This window comes from Sesamum indicum, linkage group LG6 (genome assembly GCF_026168435.1).
Source record: "Sesamum indicum cultivar Baizhima isolate 11 linkage group LG6, ASM2616843v1, whole genome shotgun sequence".
Classification (NCBI taxonomy): domain Eukaryota; kingdom Viridiplantae; phylum Streptophyta; class Magnoliopsida; order Lamiales; family Pedaliaceae; genus Sesamum; species Sesamum indicum.
Genome location: NC_142662.1, coordinates 27,745,825 through 27,761,604, shown reverse-complemented (window position 1 = coordinate 27,761,604; position 15,780 = coordinate 27,745,825). Strand labels below are relative to the sequence as shown.

Sequence of the window (15,780 nt, the reverse complement as noted above, 5' to 3'; positions counted from 1 at the left end):
GTTTCTTTTGGATGTGCTTCACTTTGTAATAATAGTAGATAGGAAAACAAAGTGTGTAATAGCCTTTTTCTGGTTTTCCTTGATCACAATGAATGATTATAGTTTTGCTTGCAGTTGCAGTGATAAAAAGAAGGGAATAGGGAATACGGATCCATGATTCTCTTCTTTCCAAAAGTCATGAGACCACTTTTCTTTTGTTGAGCATTCAAATCTTGCCCAACTTTAGTTGCCATAATCTTACTGATAGGGGTATGATATAATTGTCAACAAAAGGACCTAAATACCCTCTTTCGGAAAGAAAATACAACATGTACCACAATATCCGCGCACACGTCGCCTTTTGTAATTCATCCTCATTACATATTTTTAATTTGACTCATTCTATCTCGATTTTAAGCTGACCAAAGTATTTCGAAAGTGCTTAGATGAGAACCTCCCATCGATTTTAATCATCTTTTATTTTTTCAAAATTCCATACTTCTTAATGTAATTTTATTGCACTAAGACTTACAAAAGCTTTTCACTTCTTTATGGTTTATCATCCATAAGCACACCAAATCTCTACACATATTGCACCTCGTCAAGTCTTTGAGGGTCGTCCACAACAAAATGAGTAAAACAAAGAACAAAGATTGTATCATTATTACAAGAGCTGGGACCTTAATGTTTCCCACTCCCTAGTTAAGTCAATGCTAGCAAACCACAACATTCTCTTTATTCATCCATGCAATCAACACTCTACGACCCCTTTTTTATCTTGAATTTATTTCACATCCCTTCTCTCACTCAATTCTCACCTCAGCTTTTGTTTGCCCATCAACTGTTTGTAAAGCAGCTCTGCTTTATCCTTTTCTGTGTACATGGTAATGCTGTTGTTCATAGCTAGTGCATCATTGATGTCTGCCGATTTATTTGCTGCCACCTTTCTCCCACAACGAGAATCATCAGACAATAAGACCAACTTTAAGCCAGGAGTTGTCTTCGTCCTAAGAAATGTCAACTAAAGTGAATTAAGAGGATCAATGCACTTGCACTATATGAGAAGGACAGCGAACATTACCTAATGCTTCTGCTGCTAATATAACTCTGCTACATTACTGATCTACTGCCCAAGAGATTATACAGTGTCCCACAAATATAGTCACGCTAGTTTATTTGAGTTCAGAACTTGTAATTATTTTCCTGAAAAATGACAAACACATATCTACATTGAGTGTTCAATATCAACTTACGTGTGAGAATCATGCCACGTGAGCATAATATGGGTTCCACTACTAACTTAGATCAATACTTGTTTACATTGGTTGGTCAGGAACTGTGAGAATCATGCCATAATGTGTCCATTAAATCAGCATTTGGTATGAAGTCAATAGTTTTAATAAGATTTTCCTAGAAAAGAGTATGATGCAATTCACTTGAATGGCACTTAAAGAAATTATACTTTCGATTTGTCCGTCAAATTCATCATGTAAATGACAGCTTATTGTTTTTGTGCTAGGGAGGGACAGTCTGCAATGAATTAGGGGAATTGTCAACATGATGTTGGAACTACAGTTGTGACAGCAAAAGCAGCTAATGGTCTCAATGTTTTTTTAGTAATATTGCCAGTACATAAATGTGGGGCTGCCGAAGGCCCTGGAAAAAGGATGCCTCTGGAGCTAGACAAATCTGCCTCTTTTGTCCTTTTATCCCCTTTTTGATGGTCAGGTCTGTGGTCTACAAATTCTCATATTGATGTCATATGAAATGTACAACATATAGAAGGGATCATATGCACAGCAGTAATACAAAATGGATAACTTGACTTAGTATTATTATCACTCGAGGAATCAACATGAGGTTAATTATACAGGTTCCCATAGAATAGGAGTTGCTAAAGATTTTACAACACAAGCAAACCAAACCACCAGCTACAAAGCATATGATTACTATTTCAAACTTGCCACGGACAAAGGCATCAATTTTTTCACTGGTTTGAAGCCAGGTTACGAGGACTTATCCCCAAATTAGATGCCCCTATTTCTCCCATCCACGGACTGTGAGGTCCTCTTCCGCCTGAGCGAGGAGTTCTTTCTCCTCGCAGTTCACTAATCCGTGGACTGTATGCTTTCTCTGATATACGGGGGCTCTGGAGTTTACCGTCTTTGGCAGGGGTTGCTGATGAGCTTGTGATCTTTGGACTGCAGATATGCTTGATCTCACCACGACTTCTAGTAATAATTCCATCTAAAATCTCTCCTCCCTCAGCGAAAGAAAGTCTACCACCTACTTCTCCCTCCTGCATCCGTGAATTTAAATTGCAAACATGAGCAATGCAGAATTGGACTTATCAAATAAATGCCAAAAGATTTTCAGGTTTATTGGTGAACATGAAAGTGGAAAATGTCTTACCGCTGGAATGTTGAATGGTACTGCCGGTGCCTCTTCATAATCTGCTGCATCCAAGTCTTGAAGATGAACCCCTTTAAAAAACTTTGGCAGCATGTATTGCCTTACAGGGACCAAAAGCATAATGAGCAGAGGGAATAGGACCCCTGCAATTGGAACCCATGTGAGGCCAAAACAAAGAAGCAAATATGTCGTCTGAAATATTGTAAACATCGCGATCGTCTTGAAAGGCACGGTTTCCACAAAGGTGGCATGGTAGTCTTCCAAAACCCTGCCAATTACATAGACAATAAGTTTAGTAGCACGTATTTTGATAAATAAAAAAGGTTACAAAGCATTTGAAGCACGCACTTGTATCTTCTGCTTGGTGCAGTGAATAGCAGTAATATCCTCTCCCAGAACTGGTTGCCAGGTAAACTTTCAATGGCCATGAAAGCAAAATATCCCCAGAGAACGGAGGTAGGGATCATTCTCAAGGCAGGCATCGCAGCAACACATCCTCCAACCATAATGGCCTGCAGCAAGTTGCTGACACGCTGTTCTTTCACCTCAACAGGCAGTAAATCATCAATCTCCTTGTCGACATCAAAAACTGTTTCATCAACTGGAGCATCAAAGCTTCCCATGCTTGAGGCTAACTGAATGGTTGATTCTTTCAACTCCTTCAGACCCTGATGAGAAAATTTTATGTATTTTGTCTTAGTAAATCTGTTGCACTGTATCTAATTTGTGACAGGATCCTGAACTCCCTTCAAGACCAACCCTTTTATCTTCTTATTTACTGAACTCATACCTATTTGTTTTTTACTGATTTTAGTTTCTTCCTAACTCAACATGTGAACATTTAAAAGATGCTTGGACGGCATCAGGACTCATATGGTCAAAACACACAAGTCAATGAAATAGTGACTTTCTGTTTCATGGAATACAAGAAAGAGTAGGCTGCATACTCTATGTGATGGCTCCTGGTAGATGAGAGGAGTCTGCATTTGTTGGTATGCTTCTTGCATGTTTCCATACAATTGTCCCAAACTTGCGTTCTTTTTAATACTCTGGCGTGCTGTAGCAACTAGTCGGTTCCTGAGTAACTGTACATTCAATGAAAAAAGTTCAGAAGGACTGCTACGAGGAACTGTTTTTGGCAGCAATAGCAAAATATGAGGATCTCTGTATTCTCACTGTAGCTAAATTAAAAGCACCACATGACAGCAAGAAAGTCCCCAGGTTGACCTTCTTTATAGAAGCAATAACAGATGGTGAAGGGAGTTAGACAAAAGAAAATCACCTGGTGTTTAAGAGTAGCTAGACTTTTTGTATGCATTGGGGACTGTGGTATTACACCATTTGACGGTGGAATGCCAAGAAGACCACACATTAAAGTCTGGCAACAAAAACAAAAGACTTTTGTATCTTAGATCAGGAAAATTAGACTATAGAAGCACAAGATCAGGCAACAAAACAAGTTCTGCATACCAGAAATCCAAGAAGCAGTAAGTCATAATGGAAAGAAGGTGGTTTTCTCAAATTGAATTCTTTCTGCTGAGCCAACTGAGATGCAACACTGTGGTCAAAATAGTAGAGTACTGCAATCATTGTTGCAGGAATAAAAGCTCCAAGTATGTAGAGAACGGGCACATTCAGCATATCCTGAAAATTTTACGACAAATTATCAATTTTCAAGCCATGAAAGAAAATAAAGAAAACTAGTTAATAAATATTAAGCAACATGCTTGCCTTTATCACAGTCCAGTTCTCATAGGCACCAGGTGACCATGGATTTGGGCTCAAGAGACGTCTTGGAATCCCTTCTGGTACGCTTTTAGTAGGTATGTAGGATACCCCTGTCCACACCAACACCATCAGTGGTACCCCATAGTCAGCTATAAGGCTCCTGAGCCAACCTGTATGGAAATCATAAATGATTATATCCTCTTCTAAATATTATCAAAGGTGGTCGTTGCCTTTTCGATTCTGCTATGAACTTGTTTGTAACATAAAACTCACCAGACCCATACCGCCATGACCTTGCTTTTCGGCTTCTCAATGCAGTTAGCAATAAACCAAATGACAGCACCAAACCAAACATGCCATTAGCAAACCGCCAGGAAGGCATATACTCCGTCAGGCTAGAATTTTCCCTTTTTGGTATGCGGAACTCTTCCACAAGTCCCTGATCATGGGATCATCAAAAAGGTCAACGAAAGGATGAAATCCCTTAGAGCTGAGACCTCATGAATCTTTTAGTGCTAGGTTTAGGATATTCCAATGATGGCATTCATGACAGGAATAGAGGTACTGAGACAAAAAAGAAAGACCATGCAGTTTCCTTACTTTGATTGCTTGTTGCATGAAGAGCATGGCAATAAGCATTCCAAACAATTCTCCAGCCAAACGGGTAAACCTATTGATAATAGAGCAAGCTCCTAAAATAGCCAACAAGAATAACAAAGCTGCAGTCCAAACGCATACCCTGAAAGTTTTTGATAAGATAAACATTTAGGCAAATTACATTTACAATGTTAGCAGATTAAACTAAAGAAAGCACTTCATGGAATACAAACTAAAGATGAAGCTCACCATCCACTCCATGCAAGAAACATTTCACGACCCAAATCCTGTCTTTGTTTAGCAAAGTTGAACATGAAGGTGTACATTATGACAGTAGGCTCAGCAACTCCCAAAATTAGTAATGGTTGCCCACCAATGATTGAGTGTATAATTCCGCAAACTGCAGTGGATGCTAAAGTCTGAACGGCAGTTAAAACTCCATCTGCAATTGTTGGTTATAACGTTGATGTATTAAAATTCAAGTAACACGCGTCAAGAGAAGTCTTACAATACCTTCATAAGATCTCATCTTTATATCATCATTTACTATTTTCTTGAGTTGACTAGGTAGTAATTCCTATATAATTGCCAATGCCAATGATAGAGATACGAATAATTCGTCCTTAATCAGGAACAATTGCAATGACATTCTAAGGAATATGTAAGAATCTAAACAACAACAATGTCAAGACTTTTAAGGACATTTTCTGACCTGTATTTCTCTCCAGTTGTTCACCAAATGAAATCACTGGAATAGCAGACGCAAAGAATATATAGGTCGTAGGTGCCAGTATCCTGAAATTAACGGGACACTATTACACCGCAAGGAACTTTTGCTTATCCAAGATTCAACTCAACTTCATAAAAGCAGATTACAATTGGAAAACACACATATACACACGGGGGGAGGAAAGGGAAAAAGGACTGGAAAAAATAAAGATGAAGAAGAAGAAGAAGAAAGAAACTCTTGTACGAGTATCCTAATTAACTTGCATAGAATAAATGATAGAGAGTTGTAAGAAAATCATTGGTGGGCATACAAGAAACTGAGAGTATACCTGAAACCAGCCTTGAAGCCACTAGTCCAGTCTTGCTTGTAACAGAGCATCCTCCCTTGAATGTCATTCTTAATCCCACGAAAGGGCACAAATGATTCTTCCATTTTTGAAAAGTCGGTAAAATTATCTTCCTTGAGGATGGATGGGTTGTCAAGAGTTGGAACGGTTTTGAACTCCTAAATGTCTACGGAAATCCTCGGACAAGTGCAATGAGAATCAGCATTGCCATTGGAATGCTCAACTTTCCCCAAGAATTTACATGAACTTGGTATACCAATCTTGCCTTGTAGAAACTACATATATGTTCCAGCCAAGATGAACAAATCTTGGGACTTGAGAGATTTCAATCTAGATACTGGAAGATTTCAATCTTGGAACAAATGTGAACACTTTATATCAAGATTGGTGGGGAAGAAGGCAGATGAAGTTAAGTGCAAGAAAGAAGAGAGCACAGACAGCACACAAGAAGAAGAAGAAGAGTTGAGATTCAAGAATCTTGGTAGCCCAAAACCTTATTATAATGTATTTGCAGTTAAAGTAAGTAAAAGAGAAAAGAAGAATGTGAGGGCGCGAAGAAGAAGGGGAGGAAGAGCCAAATATATAGTGGAAGCTATTCGCTAAGTCTGCAGAAAGAGTTGAGGGAGAGAGGGATGAGGGGGGTCAAAAAGGGAGGAGTGAAAGGGATGTACAGTGTTGATGCAGCAGAATGCACCATACAAACTACAAGTAGCGTTAATTAATAAATAATAATTGGAAAAATGTGGCGCTGTTATATATATATATATATATAAATAAATGAAAGCTTTTTTATTTATTGGTAGAGAAAGAAGGAAGGATAGAGATAGAGTTGAGGACAAGCTGGCTTTCGCATGTTGAATTACTATCAACACTTTGTTTAAAGCTGCTTGTCTCCATTCTCCATATATATATATATATATATGTGATGTGTGTTTATTACATCTTGTACATTTAAGATTAATGTATCTATCATAGTGATTGGCAGTGACAACGTTAAATCCATCCCAGAATTCAGAACCAACCATTTTACCATATATGCAATTAATTCTGCTTAATTTGTCACCACTACTCTAATTGACTTTAATTTGTTATTATAATAATAATTAGATTATTAGTTGTCTTGGCATAATTACTAACTGAAAATTAAGTCACCAGTACCACCATATATATATATATATATATATATATATAAAATACAAAATTACATTTTCTTATTTTTCCAAGAATAAAGCTCAATTTATTATGGAACTTCCATCCGGGCGCCGTCATTCCCAGCAACCCAATAAATAGTAATCCCTATTCCCTACCTACAACAACTGCTATTATATGTATGTGTGTTTTAAGTTGTATATATGCTATTGCTCTATCATCCATTGATATGAAAAGAAGAAACCAAACAACTCTTCAGTTCTTGGAACATAAAAAAATAGTAATGAAGAGAGGGATGAGTCCAAGAAAAAGATGCCTCTCATCATTATAATTATAATTATTATGAAGTTGATGATTAATGTATTTGAAACAGTGGATTGGTCAACACTTGTGAAAAATGAAAATACGTAGCATGACAGCAAAACTTTTCATGTGAATGCCAATGAAGTGAGAAGAAAGAAATAAGAAGGAAACGCGTAGATACATGTGCATGCACTCTGATCAGTACCCAAACTAATAATTATTTAATAAACCAATAATTAATGTTTTCCTTACCATTACCAACCACCTCAATTTTTTTCCATCTTGCACTTACCAATTTTCCTATGCCTGGCAGTGTATGACTGTACGTATATATGGAACCACATTGTTAATTACTTCCCATACCAAAATCTCATCATCCATCTATCCATCCTTGTTAATATCAACTACCAACTTTTTGTCTTCTCATGAATTCAGTTTTATTAATTTGGGTACATACATAATTGATATAGGTAGCAACTTCACTTTTAAAATTAGGGATACTACTTCACATCATCTATAAATTAAATGCAAGTGATATATAATAGAGAGCACTCATGTAAAGAGCGCAATATACGTTAGGGAAATCTATAAACATCCACTGGATCCCTCTACTATATTAATTAAGTATTTTTTATTTATAATCTGAGATATCAAAAAGTTACATGAATACAAACATTCTTGCCCATTACTATTCTTAAAATTTTCTATTTTGTAGGAATTTTGGCCGTATACAATTCATTTGAAATATATATATATTCCGTTCAAAGACATAAAAGAAAGAAAATTATGATAAAGACTTGAAGAAGCTTTATAGGCGCACATAGGTAGCTACTGTATAGAAATTACACTCAATTTACATATATATATGTGTGTGTGTGTGTGTCTGCGAAGGAAAAGAAGATAATTTGAAGGGTTTTTAAAACAACCACATACACTTGAAATATTGAGATAAGGAAAGCATCCACACACATCCATCCTCAAATCTCAATCTCATCATCAATCCCACTCATCACAATTAAAGTTGAAAAAGAAAAACCCCAACTTTTTATTAGCCACAGAGCCTTTAATTTAGCTTTCAACAACCAGTCTCTATATATATATATATGGCTTTTCTTCTTTTATTGATGGTTGAAGCGCTAGTTTGATTTCAAGGTTGGCAGAGATTGGTGGAGAAGCATGTTCCCATTATTTGCACCCACCTCACTATCCTATATATCATTCTTTCAATTAATTAATTATTTTTTTCTTTAATAAAGGGAAAAAGGAAATAGGCAAAAAGATTTCTTAAAAAATAAGATAAAAAGGGTAGGAAAGAAACAAACATACAATTGGGAGAAAAAGAGATTGGCAAATTTATTGATATATATAGTCTCGGACACTTTCCTCGGAAATACTCCCATGATACTCCCTATTCTATATTATTATTATTGATGAATCTTGTGCTTGTTGGTGCGTTTTAATCTCTGAGTTCCTGAATCCGCCAATTGGGGCGGTTGCTTTAATCATCATCAACAATTACAATTCCAATTCCAATTCCAACTGGGGGTTTGGTTTACATACATATGTTATCGGGGTGGGGCCGACTGACCCAAATTTTATACATAAAAAATAAAATAATATAAAAGAGCGATGATTAATAATTATAGAGTCAAACAAATGACAATATGGAAATAGTATTATTTTTGTTTCACTTGAAATTTGGAGGCATTGGGTGTTGCTTTCCACTTTAAAGGTTGTGAGTGCAATGACAGATTGATTGTTCCTCTGGGCAAACAACAATTTATCAAAAAGACATAGGAAGAGATTGTTAGGAGTAAATAATCATTACTATGACTATGTGTGGAATATATAGTTTATTGGTTGAGTTCTTTTCCATGTCTGTAAATTAATATATAGGTTGGTAGGTTGGAAATCATGATTGAGAAATTTGAGGCCATGAACAAAAGCCCACCTCTATTAATAAGGTTGCTCATTTTTTAAAAGCAAGTGGTAGGGGCACTGCTAATTGATGTTGTGGTGTTGATATATCAAATTCCAAAGTGTTGATTTCTTGTTGCTGCTAAGTGCTAATCATCATCCTGTTACATATAGATATAGATATATTCCCCATTCTCTAGTCTAGAATCATCCACCCATTCAGGTTGATCCAACAAGTAAGCCCACCTCTTATTATTATATGGCCCAGTTTCTGACTCTATTTTTAGAATGAAAACTGAAAACAAAGATATGGAATGGAGGATATATAGTTGTTGATCGTAGAGGTGTATTACGTTCTTCTCATTGAAATGGGGAGGGAATGAAAAATTCAAAGCCTATATGTTATTATGAACAGACTAGTTTTTACAAAACAAAAATTGGGATCTATCTATACCCTCATAGACATCGGACAAATAACTCATACCAAAATTATTGGCACTCATAAAGTCAAAATGTACTATGTTCCACAAGAAACCCATGTAAGAATCTATAATATTTTTCTAAACAAGTAATAACCCATTGAATTGAAAACACTATATAAAGGTAATTTTATTATATATAAATATTTTTTGTTGAACCTTATAAGCATGTAATCTTGCATATTTATCTAAACTGAAAATGTTATGGCAGGTCGTGGGTTTTGCGCTAATATTAGAAAATACAACAGGTTGCATTCTTGCAATTAATGAATTTAGAAAAGCAGGGTATTAGAAAATAGCACACCTAGCTTGTCTTCTTCACCCAAATGGATATTAATAATTGTAATTGTACAATCATCCATCACATAAGAATACAATAATTGTATGGATACTGCATTTTGTCCCTCAACATATTTGTGCTGTTTCCATTAAAAATCAGTTGAATTTTTTTAGTGCTGGTAACAATCAGTTGATACATATTAGGACATTACGTATAAACATACTAGAAAGCCCAGAATGGAAGTATGATGTTACACCATTCTCATTCCAAAAATACATCGGAATGCGGTGAGCGTGGATCGAACACGCGACCTTCAGATCTTCAGTCTGACGCTCTCCCAACTGAGCTATCCCCGCACTACATGTCCATCTTTATTTACGAAACGTTCTAAGCTCTAGAATGTAATCTTTCTCAACATATTTCACGAAAAAAGTGAACCTTAATTTATTCCGAGTTGCATAAACAATTTTTAGATAAATGCTTAAAATAGACCAAATATATGGAGTTTTCACACATGGATTAGTACGTACGCAAGAACCAGTATGCATCACTAATTATAATCCATAAATCCATTCATATTCTGCTTGCTTTCCATTACTACCAAAATATATAATACCAAGGATACACTAATTTACTTGCAGTCGTTAATCCAACAACACTCCTTTTATTGATGATTGCTTTAATTTGCAGAAAGTTCAAGCTTTGTTACAGAAGAAGTTGAAGCCAAGAGGAGGTACAGAGTAGTTGGTCGAGAGTATTTTAGAGGCAATAATTGCATTGGCAGTCTCCGTGTAATGAACTCCATCCCAGCTTATGTATGCCAACTCTTGCTCGCACACCTCGTATCCTCTGTCCCGGCACTTGATGTCCGGATTGTAGTTGTACGGCGCTCCACCGTACCCACAACATGCCATTAGTGGATTCTTGAAACCTATTCATTCATAACCCACGCTGCTTTGCATGAGGCCCAAAACACTACGACTTACTCAAAAGAGAAATACTACTTCTAGCACTCACCATACGCAGCAGAATTGGCAATGAGATCATATTTGATGGAGTACATATCCACGTACACAATACTAACATTCTTCATCTGTTGCCGCAGTTCTTGACAAAGACCGTCTAGCTTGGCATTGAATACTTTTGCACCATCGTTCAGAGACTTAATGCATCCATACTTATCAAAATCTGTGGCGTTGGTTTTTCTCGTGCCAAGCTTTTCAGGCAAACAACCCAGTGGCCCTGTATTATGCACCCAGAAATTCTTTCCTCCAACAAGGTATATTGCCTGCATGCATTACACTATGATGTTGATGAGCATATTATAGACTATAACACAACAAATGACTGGAGAATTTTTTCAAATGAGCATACCCACATAGCATCCCTTATTTCAGAGATGAAAGAAGGGATTTTTGCAACAACGTCAGCATATGAGAGGGAGTTAAATGCAGCTGTTAGATCATTTTGTCCAATATCAATTGTGTAAAGTGCGTTTCTGAAATCCTCTTCGGTAACCAGATTTTTGAAACCTGATGCAGTGTTTTGTGTAAGATAAACATTAAGTACGTAGTTCAAAGCAGTAATAATTTGAAATTCATAAGGTGCTAATATGTACCCTTAGACTGGAACCCGAGAGAGCGGTTGTGAAAGCGTCTGAACTGAAGAACCTGAACGTCCAAACTGAAGGGGACGTATCTTGGGAAAGTGGCTGAGCCGCTGATCGCAAAATTAACACCATTTGTGAAGTTAGGTTCCAATGAGTCCAGATAAGGAGTCAAATAATTGGTCTTCAGACTTTCACCTGTGAATTAACAGGGAAGTATGTGAAGGATGTAAGAGTGTGTTTTAGTAGTGATGCCATCCAGCTATTATTTGTTGGAACTATCCATACTTGCAAGTTGAAAGGATATCACTTAGAAATACTTTACCCTTTGATTATGTTGATGTTGGAAAAATAAACTATTAGATTCATGATATTTGTGATGTTTTGGCTGTCTGATGTGACTATCCCCTGGAATTTCTTCAAATGGTACGGGTGGTGGTTCACGGGATGCACAACATAAAAGCCATCAAATTACATTGATCTACTTTCGGGCACGGACTATACAACACTCCGTTCAGGTTCAATAGGCAGCATAAGCAAAAAGTATATGCTGGCAAACAGGCAACCATGATGAACCATTTTAATTATAGAGGGCGATTTTGGGAGGTACACATGCATACAAGATGCAACTATCACGAGCCATTTTAATTAGAGAGAGCAATTTTCCATGGTATACATGCATACGACATGCAACTTGTGCATCACCTCAGACAACAGAAAAAAGGAATAAAACAGAGGAGGAGAGAAAGGTTTTCCAGGCTGTATCAACACAGAATCTCTGCCACTCACGGGTGCAAAATCATCAGAATAATACAGACTACTACAATTAGCAGGCATGCTGATGCTAAAATACAAAGTTAGCAATCAATAACGTAGACAGTATCTTATAAACCATGGCAGACAGGCATGAACGGTAACCGTCCGGAAATTCAATAGGCTTGCAAATCAAGATCAGAGTCATATCCATAAGCCGATACCACAATACTTCTCAGTCACAATAACTAGACAAATATGGTGATCAAAGTGTTTGTAGCTTACACAGGAAGTCAATGACTAAACGTCCATCACATAGTCGGCCAGTTGGTTGATGGAAGAAGGCGCGCCCGTCAGGATATCCGAAGTTGAATCCCAGTGCAGCTGAATAGCCACCAGTGTCAGAGTTTGAGTCCCCAAAATTGAAAATCACTGGATTTTTGTTGCATTGACAAGCAACAAAAGGGAGACAACAAATAAGAGCAAGGAATGCGAGGAAAGCAAACAAGAGGACTTCCTGGTCACGAGGCATTTTTGCTGTGAGAAGAAAACTTGTCACATTAACCATCATGCGAATGGCTTAAATATATGGCTCTGCCAGAGGATGACAATTAACTAATGTGACACGAGAATGAATATATAAGCAAATATAGATATTTTAATTCTTTGGTAGGTTTTGGCAATGTGGTCAGTGGCCACTAAAATGGATGTCATTATGTGGTGAATGAATCATCCCTCTTGATGGTGGAACAATGCATTTTGTCGCAATCCCATCCAAATATATGACTTCTTCCCCATAATTCAGCTGACAGATACACCAAACCGTCCAGACCCACTTACTGATTTAGTCTGAGGATCACTTTGTTCGATGATTCAGTAGATAAAGCCTGAAAAGTAAGTATCTAACATGCCAGAAGAATGTAGAGTTTGAAGCATGTAATTCTCCTCTCCTTTTTTTTCCAACTTCCTTACTAACCAGTTAGTGGTTACACTCTGGATTCAGTCAAAGGAGCTTGAATTCAGACCTTCACCCAGATTCTCATTGAACTGAGCAATCTCCTCCTCTTGTCAAGAACCTTTTCAACCTTATGCAGAGCTGAGTCTTCCATAGTAGGCTGTTTCTGTAGAATTGAGCCATATCTGAGGCTCTCATGTTTTAATCATATGTGCATACCTTTCCTTTAGACCAGATGTGTTTCTTTAAGACATGTAAAGGCAATGCTTAAAACAATACTTCCCCTAGAAATCTTGCGTTCTGAAATCATTTTTATTTATCATACAACTGAATATGAATAAAGCAACACAATACAGAATAACTACAACTTTAAGTAAAAACCGAAGCTCTTATTACAACTAAAAAAACATAATTCAATCCAGCAAGCTGCACTTAAATTTGCCGTCCGAGATGGTCAGCTTCTCAGCCTTCACGACAGCATCTAGAGGAAGAGGACTAAAACTTCGAGATGGACCATAGAAATGGGGAAATACATTGGATTCGTCCACAGCTTCATAAATCAGACCATTTCCAAGCTGCAATAGGTAATACTTGTTAGATCATAAAACATACTGTACTGTGATATAAATATAAATAGAACAGCTTTGCTACAGGCAATACAATCTAACAGATAACAAAAAACCATCCATCTAGTTTATGTTGTCAATAAAAGGTATCCAGTTCAGATGACTAAACACATGTAGAGCTATATGAGCCAATAGGTTATTCGGTAAAAGTACCTTTTTAGCATCAATCTGGAGTAGGTATAGGTCTTCCTTAACATTCAAGAAAAAATTTTGCAAAGTTGATTGGACCTGCAGGTCAAAGAACGCAACAAATTGCAAAATTAATTTCAAGATTTGAAGTAAACTGGGACTCCATGGAACTATAGAAATGTCCACAAACAAACAAATGAGAGAGAAAAACAGAGAGAGGGGGGCAGGGGGCAAGAAAGAAAGAGAGAACCAAGATCCAGGCTTGACTAAAAATCCATCCCGAAAACTGATACTATATCACTAGCAAAAGTATATATATCTACGAGCAGCAAATCCTAGTGCAACAGTAAAAATTGGAAAAGGAAATGAAAAGAAGGAAACTTTGGCTGTTAAAACAACATGATGATTGTATTTTATTTCATTCAGTTATTTCAGCACAACAAATCGTAACATAGCATATTGGCATTTAAAGCAATCAGTATAAAGATTATTTCTGGAGTTGTTGCTTACTTGTCTTTGAGAAAAAATCCCCAATTCCACATGCTTTCTATCAAAGAATGTTAGTTGAAAATCCTAAGGCACCCAAAAGGCATGTAAACATGATAATTTGTAAAACTCAGTCATAAGCAAAAGTCCTTCCATGAGATGAATGTTATCAGCCGAAGATATTGCTAAATAAGTAGATCGAAACAACTCGCACACAGCAGTTTGTCATGGAGTTAAAACTGTAATTTCCTTCCAAAGAATGTCCATAAGAGTTTGAATTACGTGCATCATAAAGCATAATTAGACTTATGGTTTCACTAAATCAAAACTTATTTGAGAATCTTTTGTAACAGAAAATTTATCAGCTAAACGTTCCCAGCTAGGGAAATTGGTCACAACGTCCAGAATGAATCGCTTACAGAATCAAAAGCACAAAAAGGTATCGTTACAGGGAACTGTGATACAAAAATCAACCTCCAAAAAAGTATTGCATTAATCATTTAAAATTCCTATTATAATGACTGGGAAAAAAGAAAGGGGGGGATATGTGCGAGAAAGCTGAGGGATAGGGTAACAGGAAGAAGAACCTGATGGAGCTTGCTGAGGTGGAAGCAACCAGTTGATTTGTCAAGATCTCCACCAAAGGTGGCGCGGGTTCTCTGCAACTCCTCCCACTCCTGGGCGGTGCTAATCCTGTAAACAAAGCCTTCATCTTCTTCCAGTCCCTGGGTGGCAGCCATTGTTTTGGAGAGCAGGATCAGTCACTTTGCGGTTTCCCCCTTCAAACTCTTGAAATGGTAAATAAATAAAAGCAGTGCAACAAAATAAGTGAAGTTGGATACACAACTTTGCCAAATTACATTTGCAAAAAACATATAAATATTTGAAAAATAAATTAAAATATCTTAATTTTTCAAGTGCATAATTTTAAAAATAAAGTGAAATTACAATGCCCGTCTGTAGTAAATAATAATGTATAGGGGATTTTTTCCAAATTCTTTATTTTCTGGTAGATTATTTATAAATTATATAAACTTCCCTCAAGGTTTATTTAAATTATAAGTAGCTCTCCTAAGATTTTTCACAGTATGATTATGTTCTTAAAATATATGTATTTTGTAATCAGACCCCTACGGTTTAATTTTTATTAAAACAAAATATTTTATAACTTTATATTTAATGAATATCGTTCATTACAACAACAAAAAACATAAATAATAGGGATTGAATATCGATCAATGAGAGAAGATAAATTGATATATTTAGATTTGAAGGTAAATTATAACGAGCTCACTGTGGGTATGT

The 15,780-nt window shown here is 36.6% G+C and overlaps 3 protein-coding genes and 1 non-coding gene across 4 annotated transcripts; all 4 read right to left on the bottom strand.

Moving 5' to 3' along the window:
• Positions 1 to 1,782: 1,782 nt before the first annotated feature.
• On the bottom strand, positions 1,783 to 6,478 carry LOC105163008 (putative boron transporter 2). The gene is made up of 12 exons (XM_011081206.3): positions 5,775 to 6,478; positions 5,429 to 5,511; positions 4,966 to 5,158; positions 4,720 to 4,858; positions 4,393 to 4,558; positions 4,123 to 4,289; positions 3,862 to 4,035; positions 3,674 to 3,769; positions 3,339 to 3,476; positions 2,740 to 3,059; positions 2,392 to 2,659; positions 1,783 to 2,278 (listed from the first exon to the last, which is right to left on the bottom strand). The coding sequence occupies exons 1-12, from the start codon at positions 5,876 to 5,878 to the stop codon at positions 1,967 to 1,969; spliced, it is 2,160 nt and encodes a 719-aa protein (XP_011079508.1). The 5' UTR covers positions 5,879 to 6,478; the 3' UTR covers positions 1,783 to 1,966.
• A 3,725-nt stretch (positions 6,479 to 10,203) lies between these two features.
• On the bottom strand, positions 10,204 to 10,276 carry TRNAF-GAA (transfer RNA phenylalanine (anticodon GAA)). The gene has a single exon. It is a non-coding gene; the product is annotated as a tRNA-Phe (tRNA).
• A 288-nt stretch (positions 10,277 to 10,564) lies between these two features.
• On the bottom strand, positions 10,565 to 12,900 carry LOC105163009 (GDSL esterase/lipase At1g09390). The gene is made up of 5 exons (XM_011081207.3): positions 12,565 to 12,900; positions 11,539 to 11,724; positions 11,295 to 11,452; positions 10,938 to 11,208; positions 10,565 to 10,851 (listed from the first exon to the last, which is right to left on the bottom strand). The coding sequence occupies exons 1-5, from the start codon at positions 12,848 to 12,850 to the stop codon at positions 10,616 to 10,618; spliced, it is 1,137 nt and encodes a 378-aa protein (XP_011079509.2). The 5' UTR covers positions 12,851 to 12,900; the 3' UTR covers positions 10,565 to 10,615.
• A 601-nt stretch (positions 12,901 to 13,501) lies between these two features.
• Positions 13,502 to 15,301, bottom strand: LOC105163010 (dihydroorotate dehydrogenase). The gene is made up of 3 exons (XM_011081208.3): positions 15,063 to 15,301; positions 14,014 to 14,088; positions 13,502 to 13,809 (listed from the first exon to the last, which is right to left on the bottom strand). The coding sequence occupies exons 1-3, from the start codon at positions 15,213 to 15,215 to the stop codon at positions 13,648 to 13,650; spliced, it is 390 nt and encodes a 129-aa protein (XP_011079510.1). The 5' UTR covers positions 15,216 to 15,301; the 3' UTR covers positions 13,502 to 13,647.
• Between the last annotated feature and the right edge of the window lie 479 nt (positions 15,302 to 15,780).